Below are 12,778 nucleotides of genomic sequence, written 5' to 3' on the forward strand. Positions count from 1 at the left end.
CAGGAAGTGAGGGAGCTGGCTGTGAAATTGCCTAAGGCAGAGGACTAGCATGTGCAAAGGCCTTGTGGCAGGATGCTAGGGCAAACTTCTGGGGCTACCTAGTATGTTGGAAGAACACTGAGGAGGCCCGTTTGGCTGGAACAGCGCAAAGTGGGGGAGAGTGGGAGAAGTAGGGCAGGGAGGTGATGAGTGCTCATGCAGGCCCTTGTGGGCTGCAGGGATGACTTTTATCCCAGACGAGGGGGGCTGTGGGGGCATCCTGACTTGACTTAGGTGTTCATAGGTGCCCTCTGATGTGGGGAGTACAGATTGTGGGGGGGGTGAGGACAGGAGCCCGGCCATGGGGCAGAGGACACTGTGCTGCTGGTCCAGGCTGCCAAGGTTGGGGGCTGGATGAGGGTGGAGGCGGAGGAGGGAGGGGTGCGAACAGGGTGGATTTTGAGTATGTTTCCGAGGTTGTACGCTCTTGGGTTGGACACAGAGGAAGGCGGCAGGCCTCCTTGTTACCCTGAACCCACTCCCAGATGCCCCAGTGCTAGTTGGTGGGGGAAGGAGAGGCCAGGTCCTGCTTGAAAGGGGCTGGGCTGGGGCTGGGCTGCAGGTGCCCCCCCACACACACTCCCACGGCTCCCCCTCCGCCCCGTCTCAGGGCGACAGTTACAGGCAAAGAAGAGGAAGTGGTAGCTAGCTAGCGGAGGCAAGCGGGCGGGCGGCGAAGGAGGCCGCGAGGGTGCACAGGCCGGCCCGGGAAGCTAGCAGCCATGGAGCTGTGGCGCCAGTGCACCCACTGGCTGATCCAGTGCCGGGTGCTGCCGCCCAGCCACCGCGTGACCTGGGATGGGGCCCAGGTGTGCGAACTGGCGCAGGCCCTCCGGGATGGCGTCCTTCTGTGCCAGTTGCTCAACAACCTGCTGCCCCAAGCCATCAACCTGCGGGAGGTCAACCTGCGTCCCCAGATGTCCCAGGTGAGACGGCCACTGACGGACCTGCCCCAGGGTGGGTGGTGGGAGGCATCCCAGGCTGGTACCCAGGGGCTTGGTGCTCTGCACCTCTGGGCCAGCCGTGTAGAGAGGAGGATGCCCCCCCGCCGCGGGGTCTGGCAGAGGGTACGGGGGATATGGGGGTTGTAACACTCGGGGGTACAGGGGTGGCCCACCCAAGGTTAACGGGAATGGGCTCATAGGCTCACAGTTAACCCACATCTAGGCTGAGAACTGGCAAACTTGGGGTTAAAGCTCCCAAAGCCCCAGGCTGGCTCCAGTGTGGATCAAGCCCCAAAAAGGGATTCTGTGGGGGTCTTGAGGGGGGCTAGGAACCCCCTGGGTGGCCAATAGGGTGCCTGAGGTTTTCAACTCCTTTGACCCCCCCACCCCCCAAGATTCTGGCTATGGGGGAGGGGCCTCCTCCGATTCCTTCCCCCACATGTGTCTCCTCCTCCCAGGCGCTGGGCCCCTTCCTTCCCCTCACATCTTCCCCTTGGCTTCCTGCCTGGGCCTGGGGCAGCATGGGGCGGGTGGGGTGCTATGGGCCTGGGGCTCTGGTCTTCCTAACTCCATCCATCCCAGGGGGCACATTGAGGCAGGACCTGGTCCAGAACCCTGAGAGTGGGTCCTGGGGTTTTGGGAACCTAGAAATAGCTGCTTTTTCTCTGTAGGGATTTCTGCAAGGGCCCCGGGGTCCAGGCGGAGGAGGATTTGACTGTGACCGCCCCCAGCTCAGGAAATCTATTCAAATCCCTATTTGAATGCGGTGGGGTGGGGGAGGTAACTGGACTGGATTCTCTTTCAGTTGTACCTTCTCTGGTTCCCTCTGGCCTCCTGAGTTCTGGGTGGAAAGTGATGGCTGGTGGTTGGGGGTGCCCTGCCTGCCCTGCAGGCCTGACACTTGCTATCCAGCCCTCAGGCCCTACCCTGGGAGGAAAGGCTTGTCTGGACGCGCTGTGGGCTAGAGGGGGACCTCTCTGGGGACGGATGGTGGGCAGGCTGGGGCATTGCCTCCTCTCTGGCCTGAGATGCCCTGTGCGGATGGGGGGAGGGGCAGTCAGTGATCAGGGAGTGGGCCTATGGGGGTCCCTGGGGGTGTTTCCTGAGGATAGGGCCACACGTGGAAGAGGCCCACCCTCCCCTAGCCCAGGCAGGCTTCCTGAAAGAATGGCGGTGGGGGAACCCTAGAGAGTCCCCTGCCACCCCCAGCCACCTGCTCTGGCCACAGGCCATCCCAAATTTACCTCCATTTCCTTGCCTCATGGCTTCCACACAGAAGGAAGTAGCTGTCAGACCAGTCAGGCCCCAGACTTGCGAGCAGTCGAGATCCAGTGAGGCTTCAACAGCAGCTAACGGGAAAGTGGTTAGACTTAAGGATGAACTTCTATCCTTCCCTGCATCTTCCCTGTAGCTGGTTTTCTGATAAAAGGCAAGGGGTTGTGGCATTATTCTCTAGGAGGGCAGCTGCAGGGACTAATGTGTCCTGATTTTCTGTGCTGGGCAACACCGAGGACCCAGGCCTGGGTCTGGCCCTCAAGGTGCTCCCAGACTGGGAGAGACAGACATCCCCCAGCCCTGTGTTGTCAGGACCAGGGCAGAGGAAGAAATCTCTGGGCTGGGGGCCCTGGAGCAAAGGCAAGACATTGCCTGGGAGAGTTGGGCTTGATGCAAGAGGGGACATTTGTGCTGGGTTTTGAAGGGTGAGTAGGAGTTTTCTAATTGCTCTGGGTTCCGGTGCCTAGCTGTGTCAGGCCCTGCACTGGGCAGGGGTGTTCCTTGATCCTCCCCATCTGGGAGCTCTGTGCCATCCTGCCCTGTGCATTTTGTCTCCCTTTGAAGCTCAGCCCTGTGCCCCATTCACAGTGGGGCCATGAGCAGGAAGCTAAAAGGTGGTCACATTAAGTCGGAGGGAGGTATCACAAGAACAGCCTCTCTAAGTTTTCAAGTCCCTGTCCATCCACAGATTTAAGCCCGGGCCATGAACTACCAGTGGAATATGGAAGGGCAGAGAGAGAAAAGGGAGGGCTCCTGATGGGGGTGGAATGGGGTGGGGGACACACAATGGCATAAAGATGTGGGGGAATTAGGATGCTTCCTAGTTTCTCTCATTTCCTCCTCAGAGTTCCTCGGCTTTCGCTCCACTGTTCCCTGGGTAGAGAGTGGGAAGAGCATATTAATTAATTAATTAATTCATTCATTCATTCGTTCATTCATCAACAATTATCATGTACGCTGGGCCTCTTCTTGGTGCTGAGACAGTGGGAAAAAGACACACACAAACCCTTGTTGTCCAAGAGCCCACATTCTAGTGGGAGGCACTGACAGTGGGCAAATAAGGAAACACATACATTGTCAGAGGTGGTACATGGCCTGGAGAAGGGGGCTTGGGAATGTGGGGTTGCACTTTTGCGTAGGAGGTCTGGGAGGCCTCACTGAGGAGGCAACATTTGAGCAAAGACCTGGGCAAAGTGAGGGAACGAGTCATGTGAGTCTGAGGAAACAACACTCCTGGCAGGAGGCACTGCCAGTGCAAAGGCTCTGAGGTGGGAGCAGGTCGGTTCCCACGTAGTTGTGCTGCAGGGCAGTGAGTGGGCTGGCTGGTGGGCATGATTCATGGGCGAGGTCAGATTGAAGCGAGTCTCCAAGCTGAGATCTGAGACCCAGAAAGACGATGACACCATCATAGGCGGCCACAGTGATGACCAGACACTCTGACTCTCTCTGGGAGCCCAAATTCCGGGTGGCAGAGATGAAACTTTAAAGCTGAGGAAGTGGAGAGGAAGAGACAAATGTGACAGTCATTGTGGGAAGGATCCACCAGGACGGGGGAGCTGATTAGACTCAGGATGGGAGGGGTCACTGGAGCCAAGATGATGAATCTTTTTTCAGTTCCCCCACTGTGTGACCTTGGGCATGTTACTTAACCTCTCTGTGCTTCGGTCCCCAGCCTGTAAATGCTGGTGCTGTTGGCAGAGGCAGGGAAGGGAGAGGGTAGGAGAGTTAGAATAGGAGGTGTGGGCTCGGGTGGGGGTTGATGGTGGTGGCTTGGAGGAGACAGACCTGGGAGCCAGTCCTGACAGCATCACTTGCTGGCTTCGCCTCCCTGAGCCTCAGTTTCCCCATCTGTGAACTGTGGCTAAAAATGGCACCTTTTGGGGGGAAGACTGTTGTAGTATTTCAATACTTCTCAGCACTGTGTTGACACCTGATAAACCCTCTATAAAAAGTCTTTTTAGGGAAAATGAGGGATATAGGGAAGGTTGGCAGCATAGCGCAGCCTGGAGGAGTTTGGGTTAGGGCAGTGGTTCTCAACTGGGGTGGTTTCGCCCCCAGGGGATCCTTGGCTATGTCCTGGGACAGTTGGGGTTGTCACGTCTGGGAGCTGATACTGGCATCTAGTGGATAGAGCCTGGGGATCCTGCTCAACGTCCGACAATGTCGCACACAACAGAGAATTATCCGGCCCCAATGTCTACAGTGCTGAGGTTGGGACACCCTGTGCTGGGGGACAGACAGCCTGGTAGAATCTTTAAAATATTTGACTCTTTGGTTAAATAATAGATGTGTATCATTCAAAGATCAAAACACATAAAAAGGTGCACAGGGAAAAAAATGTAACCTCTAGCCATCTTCTTCAGATACCCAGGTGCTACCTTCCTCCATAAGTGACTCCTTTTTTCTTTAAGTTGACTATATAGCCTTCTAGAATTTCCTTATGCAAATAGGAATGCAGGTTTTTATTAACTACCCTCGTCTCTTACTACAAAAGTTGGCACATACCACCCACTGCTTTATACCCTGCTTTTCTCACTTTAATCATCATCTTCAGAATCTTTCCAAATCAATACATAGAGATTGTTCTCATTCTTCTTTAAAAAATGACTGCATGATATTCTAGATTGTCCATTTACTCAACAAACCACTTATACTGGGCTAACTGTGTGCCAGGCATTCATCTAAACTGGGGGCTGGCAAACTACAATGGGAGGGCCAAATCTGAACCACAAGTGTGTTTTATAAATAAAGTTTTATTGGCATACAGCCACGTCCATTTGTTTATGTATTATCTATGGCTGATTTCCAGTTACAACTCTACAGTTGAGTAATTGATGAAGAGAGTGTCTGGCCTGTTGAGGTGAAGGTATTTACTATCCAGATGTTTGTAGAAAAAGTTTGCTGATCCCTGGTCGAAACACTTTCTATACGCTGACTTGTTTAATCTCCATAACAATTTACGAGGTAGATATTATCATTATCCTCATATTGCACATGGGAAAACCGAGGCACAGAGAAGTTAAGTCACTTGCCTCAGGGCACCCAGCTTGAAAGTGACAGTCAGAAATTCAAACCCAGGCAGCCTGGTACCAGGATCCCTACTCTGTTTCTTTTTTGGCCACCCCGCAGGCATGTGGCCAGGGACAGTTTCTCTAAACTGTATTCCATTACACGGTTTGGGGATCACTTAATTTACCATCACCCCTATTGATGGGCACTTGGATTGCACCAGGCTTTTGTTCTGACAAACTAACTGTGATGAATAACCTTGTCCATGAACTGTTTTTTGGCTCCTCTACTGTGTGACCTTGGGCATGTTACTTAACCTCTCTGTGCTTCCGTTTCCTCATCTGTAAAATGGAGGTAATAAATACCCATCTGGAAGCATTGTTCTGAAGGATAAATGAGTTACTATCAAGAACCTAGAAAAGTATCTAGCTACATATAAATGTTATTATTGCAGCCAGATACATGAGCAAGTATATCCATGGGATAAATTCTCAGAAGGGTTTGCTGGCTCAAAGCGGGTGAGTCTGTGTTTTCAGTAGATCCTGCCAAATTGTTCTCTGTATGGGATTGTTCCCATATGCATTGTTCCAATTACATTACCTCTAGCAATGAGAATGCTGGTTTCTCCACTGCCTTGCCAACAGTTGTTAAGCTTTTGGAGTTTTGCCAACTTGGGTGATAAATGAAGCTCATTATGACTCAATATACATTTCTCTTATTCTGAGTGAGGTAGAGCCTCTGTTCTTATGTTTAAGAACTATTTATATTTTCTCTCTGCAAAATAATATTTGTTCATATCATTTGCCCATTATTTTTTTCCTTCTAGGACTGCTGGCATTTTTTTCTTATTGATTTTTAGGAACTCTTTATATATTGGGCTGCTTTGAATTTCAAGTCAGGTACTTACTAGCCTTGTGATCTTGGAGAAAAAAAATTACTTAACCTATTTCTGCCCAGGTTGTCTTATCTACACAATGGGTGTGTGGACAGCACCTTTATCTCAGGGTTATGTGAGGGTTCAACATGATAAGGTAAGTTAAGTTCTTATAATGGTGATTGACGTACAATTAATGTATAGCAAGTGCTAAATTAATGGGAGTCATTCTTTTTTGCTAATTTGATTTCAGTGGATCTGAGCTTGCCTGTAGGATGTGGTATAGGTCCGGGTGCAAAATGTTAGCTGCTGTAATGAAATGCATTGCTTCAGTGAATTTAAAGAGTTTACTTCTAGCTTATATCACAATCCAGTTTGGGTCAGCTGGGGGATTGAGAGGATAGCCCTTCTTTACAAAGTCCCTACAGGACTTGGGCTCTTTCCATCTCATGGCCCCATCCTCCCTGAAGCCCTTGGAGTTCTCTATTCAGCCAGAGGACAAGGAGGGAGTTATGAGGAGGGAAACCCTGAGAGGTTTTCATGGGGCCAGGCCCAGAAGTGGCACCATCACCTCCATTCTTGTTCCACTGGTCACATGGTCCCATCCAACCGCAAGACAGGAATGGGAATGTAGCTTAGCTGGGTGCCAGGGAGGACGAGGAAATGGGTTGGGTGGATATACAGAAGGCAGTGCCAGAGGACCTCAGGGTGATGCCTAGCTGGCTTCAGAGTTGCAGGTCTGGAGGGGGCTAGTTTAGAGGAAACCTCTGTGGGATGAGGAGTGAGGAAGACCTGGACCAGAGCCACGGGGGAAGGCTGCAGCTGGGGACTCGGGGTGGGGCTTGGGGCAAGCAAATCTCAGCCAGGTGGGTTGGGTTGAGTTGGGTGGAAGATCGCATCTAAACACGTCCACTGGGGCTGACCGGGACAGAAGCCTGGGTGGGGGTGTCAGCATTTGCGCTGTGCGTTCTTTCCCATTCCATTCTGTTCTGTTCACTGACTTCCTCTCTGGGCCCAATACTGGGAAATGTCACCCTTCAGGACTCTCATAGCGAATGCTGGAAACCCCTGTCCCTCCCCTTGCTCCCAGCCCTCCCACGCATGGCTCCCCTTGGAGTAAAAGTGAAAGTTCTCATCATGACCCAGAAGAACCTATGCATTTGGCCTCTGCCCACCTCTCAGCCCTCATCTCCTCCCTCTCTCCCCCTCCCTCACTCGACTCCAGCCATGTGGGCCTGCCCTCACCGTTCCTAGAACCCACCAGGTGCAATTCAGCTCCAGGGCCTTTGCACGTGCTGTTTTTTCTCTACAAATCCCTCTTCCCCCAGATATACACCCTGGTTGTTCTCTTATCTCCTGAAGGTTTCTTATCAGAGAGATTTCCCCTGGTTTCCATATGTAAAAATCACACCCCCTGCCCCTGCCTACGCCCCCCCCCCCACCATTCTCTTCCTTCTTTTATTTTCCTCCACAGTACTTATTTATTTGTTTGTTTGTTTGTTTTTGGCTGCATTGGGTCTTCGTTGCTGTGTGGTCTTTCTCCAGTTGCAGCGAGCGGGAGCTACTCTTTGTTGCGGTTGCACAGGCTTCTCGATGCGGTGGCTTCTCTTGTTGTGGAGCATGAGCTCTAGGTGTGCGGGCTCAGTAGTTGTGGCTCGAAGGCTCTAAAGCGCAGGCTCAGTAGTTGTGGAGCACGTGTTTAGTTGCTACGCAGCATGTGGGATCTTCCCGGACCAGGGCTCGAACCCGTGTCCCCTGCATCGGCAGGCGGATTCTTAACCACTGCGCCACGAGGGAAGCCCTCCTCCACAGTACTTAGCCCTCTCTGACTTACCATAGTTTTTAACTTATTTGCTTATTATCTGCTTACCCCACTGGAGTGTCAGGGCAAAGCTTTTCGTCTGTTTGGTTCACAACTGTGTCCCCAGTTCCTAGAACAGCACTTGGCATATAGTAGGTGCTCAATAAATGTTGATCAAATATTCACTTCCTTTTTTCATTCATTTAATACAGGGGTCAGCACACTATAACCCATGGGCTGGCTGCCTCTTTTTGTAAACAAAGTTTAATTGATACAAGGTCTTGCCTACTTGTTGACACATTGTTTGTGGCTGCTTTCTCTCTGCAAAGCCAAAAAAATTTAAAAATTACTGTTTACCTCTTTACAGAGTTTGCTGATCCCTCCCTGATTTAGGAGGTATTTGTTGAGTGCTTACTTACTACTGGTTAGTGGTAGTTGGTTAGCGATGATTGAGGATGGATTGGCTGAGATTATCCTGCCTTTACTAGTTCCGAGTTATGTGGCTTCTCACCTTTTGTTTTCTCATCTGTAAAATGAGGCAAATGAAGACGGTGATAACAGCAATAATAACAACAATAGTAATGATGATACTACCACCCACCTCAGAGACATTTCTGAGACATTCTGTTGGAGAATCCCACAATGAATGAGACGCAGACCATCATGAAACTCATGGAAACAGACGAGGAAATAGGCAGTTACAACACAGATTAACACACTCAGTGATGGGTGAGTGAAGCCCAGGGTATTGTGAGAGCAGAGAGAAGAGAACCCCCAGAAACAATCAGGGTAGGCTTCCTGGAGGAGGTGACACGTCAATTTGCATGTGGGAGTTTGGGGAATATTTGAGGGACCGAAAGACAAAGTTCTGTTTGTCTCCCTTGCTAACATTAATGGTGCCAGGAAGTGGGCAGGACCAGAGGGTGTGTTGGATGGGCATAGCTGGATTTTAAAGATCTCACTACATTGACAGATGGACTGTCCCCTTTGATCTCAGGGATGGTGTTCTGAGACCTGGGCTTTAAGAGGAACATGAGAGTCAGGTCCCTTGGGGAATAGTGGAAGAAATAAGGGATGTTCAGTTGGAGAAGTTTAAGGTCTGAGGAAATTCTGAACTTAGTCTGCAGAAGTTTCAAGCTGGAGTCCTAGATCTTGTGACAGAAAACCCAACCGAAACTGGCTTAGTCAAAAATAATATTACCTCATATAACTGACAAGCTTGGGAGGAAATGCCTTCAGGTCCGGCTGGATCCAGGGGCTCAGGAGATATCTCAGGAACCCTCTCCTCTCTCCCCGTTGCACTCTATCTCTTAACTCTGCTTTCTTTGTGGTGTTTCCCTCCATTTTCAGTCATCCTTTCCCCTCATGGAGGCAAAAGAGAGTGCCCAGATATACCAAATTTTTATTCCCACAATTGTGTGTCCAATGGAAAATGGGAGGGTCGCTTTAATGGCCTCTAAACCCCAGATCTCTCTTTCATTGGACATGAATGTTTGCGGGGGGGTGTAACATGTTCAGTTCTGAATCAATTGCTGTGCCTGGGAGAATGTATGGTCTGATTGGTTAGGCCAGGTCACATGCCTATTTCTGGAGTTGGGGGCGGGGTCGACTCTACCCAAAGGAGCTAGGCTCGGGCAGGGGCTGTTTCACCTGGGAAACTGAGGGACTGTTACCAGAAGAACGGGGAAGAGATGTTAGGAGGCAATCGATCAATCGATGTTTATATTGGCATCAAGTACTATCAATAAATTGAGTCCAGAGTTTCTCTGCATCAGCAGTGCTGAAATTGGGGCTTCATTCTCTGTCTTGGGGGCTGCCCTGTGCATTGTAGGAAGTTGGGCAGCATCCCTGACCTTCACCCACTCTCCCCCCACCCCAGTAGTGACCACAAAATGTCCCCAGGCATTGCCAAATGTCCCCTGGTGGGCAGAATTGCCCCTGAGAGAACCACTGTTTTGGAGGGAGTGAGTTTCCTGTGTCCAGGGAGGTGGGGGATGGGTAGGGGAGTGGGGAGGTGGGTGGGCGGGGTTGGGGGGATGGGGTGGAATCCAAAGAGAAGTGAACAATTACTGGCTGGGGTGAAGGTGAGATTGAGAGCTTCTTCAAGTGAGGCATTCATTTATTTTATCATCGGCAACAGGCGCTGTGCAGATGGCTGGGGTGATGGGAAAGAACACCACAGATTTCCTCTTTGCTCTCCTGAGTTCATGGCCTTGTGGGAGAGAAGGCTGCCTGTGTTTTGTTTCCTGTGGCCGCTGTAACAAAGTCTCAAAAACTAAGTGGCTTGAAACAACAGCTACATTGTCTCACTGTTCTGGAGGGCAGAGGTTTGAAAACAAGGTGTCGGCAGCATCTTGCTCCATCTCCAGGCTATAGGAGAGAATCCGATCTTTGCTTCTTCCGGCTTCTGCCGGCTCCAGGCGTTCCTTGGCTTGTGGCTGCGTTATTCCAACTTCTGCCTCCATCTTCACGTGGCTGTTTCCTCTGTGTCTGTCTGTCTCATAATCCAGAAAGATCTCCACACCTTGACGTCCTTAATGCTGTCTTGCAAAGTCCTTTTTTTTTTCTTCAAATAACATCACACTCACCAAGGTGCCAGGGATCAGATGTGGATGTATCTATTTGGGGTCTGCCATTTAACCCGTTACAGACAGTAAACAGGCAAATCAACGCTGCAGACAGAATAAGCCAGGGGTCAGGATGGAGAAGAACAAAGGGGGCAGGCTTCTGGAGGATGGTCAAGGAAAGCTGAGAGCTGAAGGATGAGGAACCAGCTCTGGGAAGCATGGGGGCAGGGAGGACAAAGGCTGTGCAAAGCCTGTGGCAGGAGGATGAGAATGAAGGATCTGCTGGCAGAAGGTGAGCAAGAGAAGGGAGAGCAGAGGGAAGTGATTAGACACCAGGGATGCTGCTACGTGTTGTCTTATGCCCAGGACAGCTGCCCGATTATCAGTGGGGCTGAGACTGAGAAACCCTGTTTGAGGGCCGTGGACTCCGGTTGCCTGGGGGTCCGGGTGCCGATCCTGACTTGGGGATCTTGGGTGAGTTGCTGAACCTCTCCGTGACTTGGTTTCCCCCTCTTTGAAAAGGGGGTAAGGATAGTCCCTAACTTATAGGGCTGTAGTGTCAAGTGGCCAGAAGGGCATAGTGTCAAGGGACCCAAAGAGCAAAGCGTATCCACATCCAGGTCTTGGTACTTTGAAAAGAATAGTTTTTTTAAAAATTTATTTATTTATTTATTTTAATTTTTATTGGGGTATAGTTGATTTTCAATATTGTGTTAGTTTCGGGTGTACAGCAAAGTGAATCTGTTATACATATACATATATCCACCTTTTTTTTTTAAGATGAAAAGAACAGTTTTAATGAAGTGGATGAGAATAGGTTCAGAAAGTATAATGAATAACAACAGAAACAGTCCCCATTTACTGAGCACTTACTACATGCAAGTGTTCTTCTACTTACTTACAACTTATGCACTCATTTGATTTTCACAGCAAACTCATGGAGAAAGTACCTCTGTGCTTCAGTTATCTGGTACTGTGAAACAAACCAACCCAAACTAAGATGTATGTCAATAACTATGTTATCCTTCTCACAGATTCAGTGAGTCCGGAATTCAGATGGGGCATGGTGATGATGGTTTGTCAGCTCTGTGATGAGAAACCTTGAATGTCTGGGGGCAGGAATCATCTGGAGGATTCTTCGCTCCCCTGTGGAGTGCCTGGGCTGGGATGACTTGAAGCTCTGCTCAGCTGGGGCTGTTGCCTGGAAACCTGGTCTCTCCATGTGGCTTGGGCTTCCTCACAACATGGCGATTGGGGTTTTGCGAAGGAGCGTGGAGAGAGAGCAAGTGTTTCTCAAGGAACCAAGGCAGAGGCTGGAGGGTTTCTTCTAACCTACTTAGGAATCATACGGGGCACTTGGCTGCATTCTCAGTGACAGGCAAGTCGCTAAGACCAGCCTAGATTCAACAGGAGGGGAATCAAACTCCACCTCTTGAGGGGGGTGTGGCAAGTCACAGTGCAGAAGAGCACACTGGATGGGTGATATTTTTGTGACCATCTTTGGAAAGCACAATTGGTTACCTGTTATTATCATAATTTCACAGATGAGGAAACAGAAATGTGGGAAGTTTAAGTAAGTTGCTCAGGTGAATAAGTAGCGATGCTTGGATTTGAATGCAAGTGGCCAGGCCCCCAAACCTGTGACCACAAGCACTATAAGAATACTGCCTCTTTTGGGGGGAGCATACGAGCCTTTCAAGTGGTTACGGAGATAGCCTCAGATTCAGATTTCTGGTTCTCCTGGTCAGGATTCAGCCAGGAAAGCAGAAGTCATCTCAGGTCTTTCAAACAGAGAGGATTTAATTCAGGGAATGGGCTAATGGGCGATGGGATTGCTGAGAAGAGACGGGTGATACTAAGGTAACCCAGAGAGTAGCCACTAGACTGGAGAAAAAATAGAAGGAGGTAGTGTGACCAGGGGCCAGGGGCCAGAACCATTTAACAAGAGCTAGAACTTTGGGCAAGAGCTGTCTTCAGGGAGCTGAGACCACGAAGGTGTGTATTTGCCGCTGGAGAGGCAGAATAAGAGAGGGAGAGATACCCTGGCTTCTCTCTTCCTCCCACCTTGTGGTCTCCAGCCTGGGCCTCCCATTGGCTGAAACTACCTAGAAGCCAGGGTGCAAAGGAACCTGGGAAATGTAGTTCCCTTCGATACAGAGCAAAGCAAAGGAAGGGCAGGTAGGATCTGAGAGCAAGCAGGCCTTGAGGAAGTGACTGCCTCTTTGAGCTCAGTGTATTATCTCAGTTAAAGAAAGCTGCTGTTCCTACT

The 12,778-nt window shown here is 50.3% G+C and overlaps 1 protein-coding gene across 4 annotated transcripts in view; it reads left to right on the plus strand.

Moving 5' to 3' along the window:
• The first annotated feature begins 442 nt into the window (after nucleotides 1-442).
• The window catches only part of VAV1 (vav guanine nucleotide exchange factor 1), a 51,242-nt gene continuing 38,906 nt past the window's right edge, over nucleotides 443-12,778 (plus strand). For 2 of the 4 annotated variants that reach the window (XM_060007582.1, XM_060007584.1), the window contains exon 1: nucleotides 447-965. In XM_060007582.1, the coding sequence (XP_059863565.1) occupies nucleotides 762-965 (204 nt within the window). In that variant the 5' untranslated portion in view covers nucleotides 447-761. Of the gene's footprint in view, nucleotides 966-12,778 lie in introns of all 4 variants that reach the window. The other 2 variants (XM_060007585.1, XM_060007583.1) reach the window with 2 other exon arrangements.

This window comes from Delphinus delphis, chromosome 3 (assembly GCF_949987515.2).
Source record: "Delphinus delphis chromosome 3, mDelDel1.2, whole genome shotgun sequence".
NCBI lineage: Eukaryota > Metazoa > Chordata > Mammalia > Artiodactyla > Delphinidae > Delphinus > Delphinus delphis.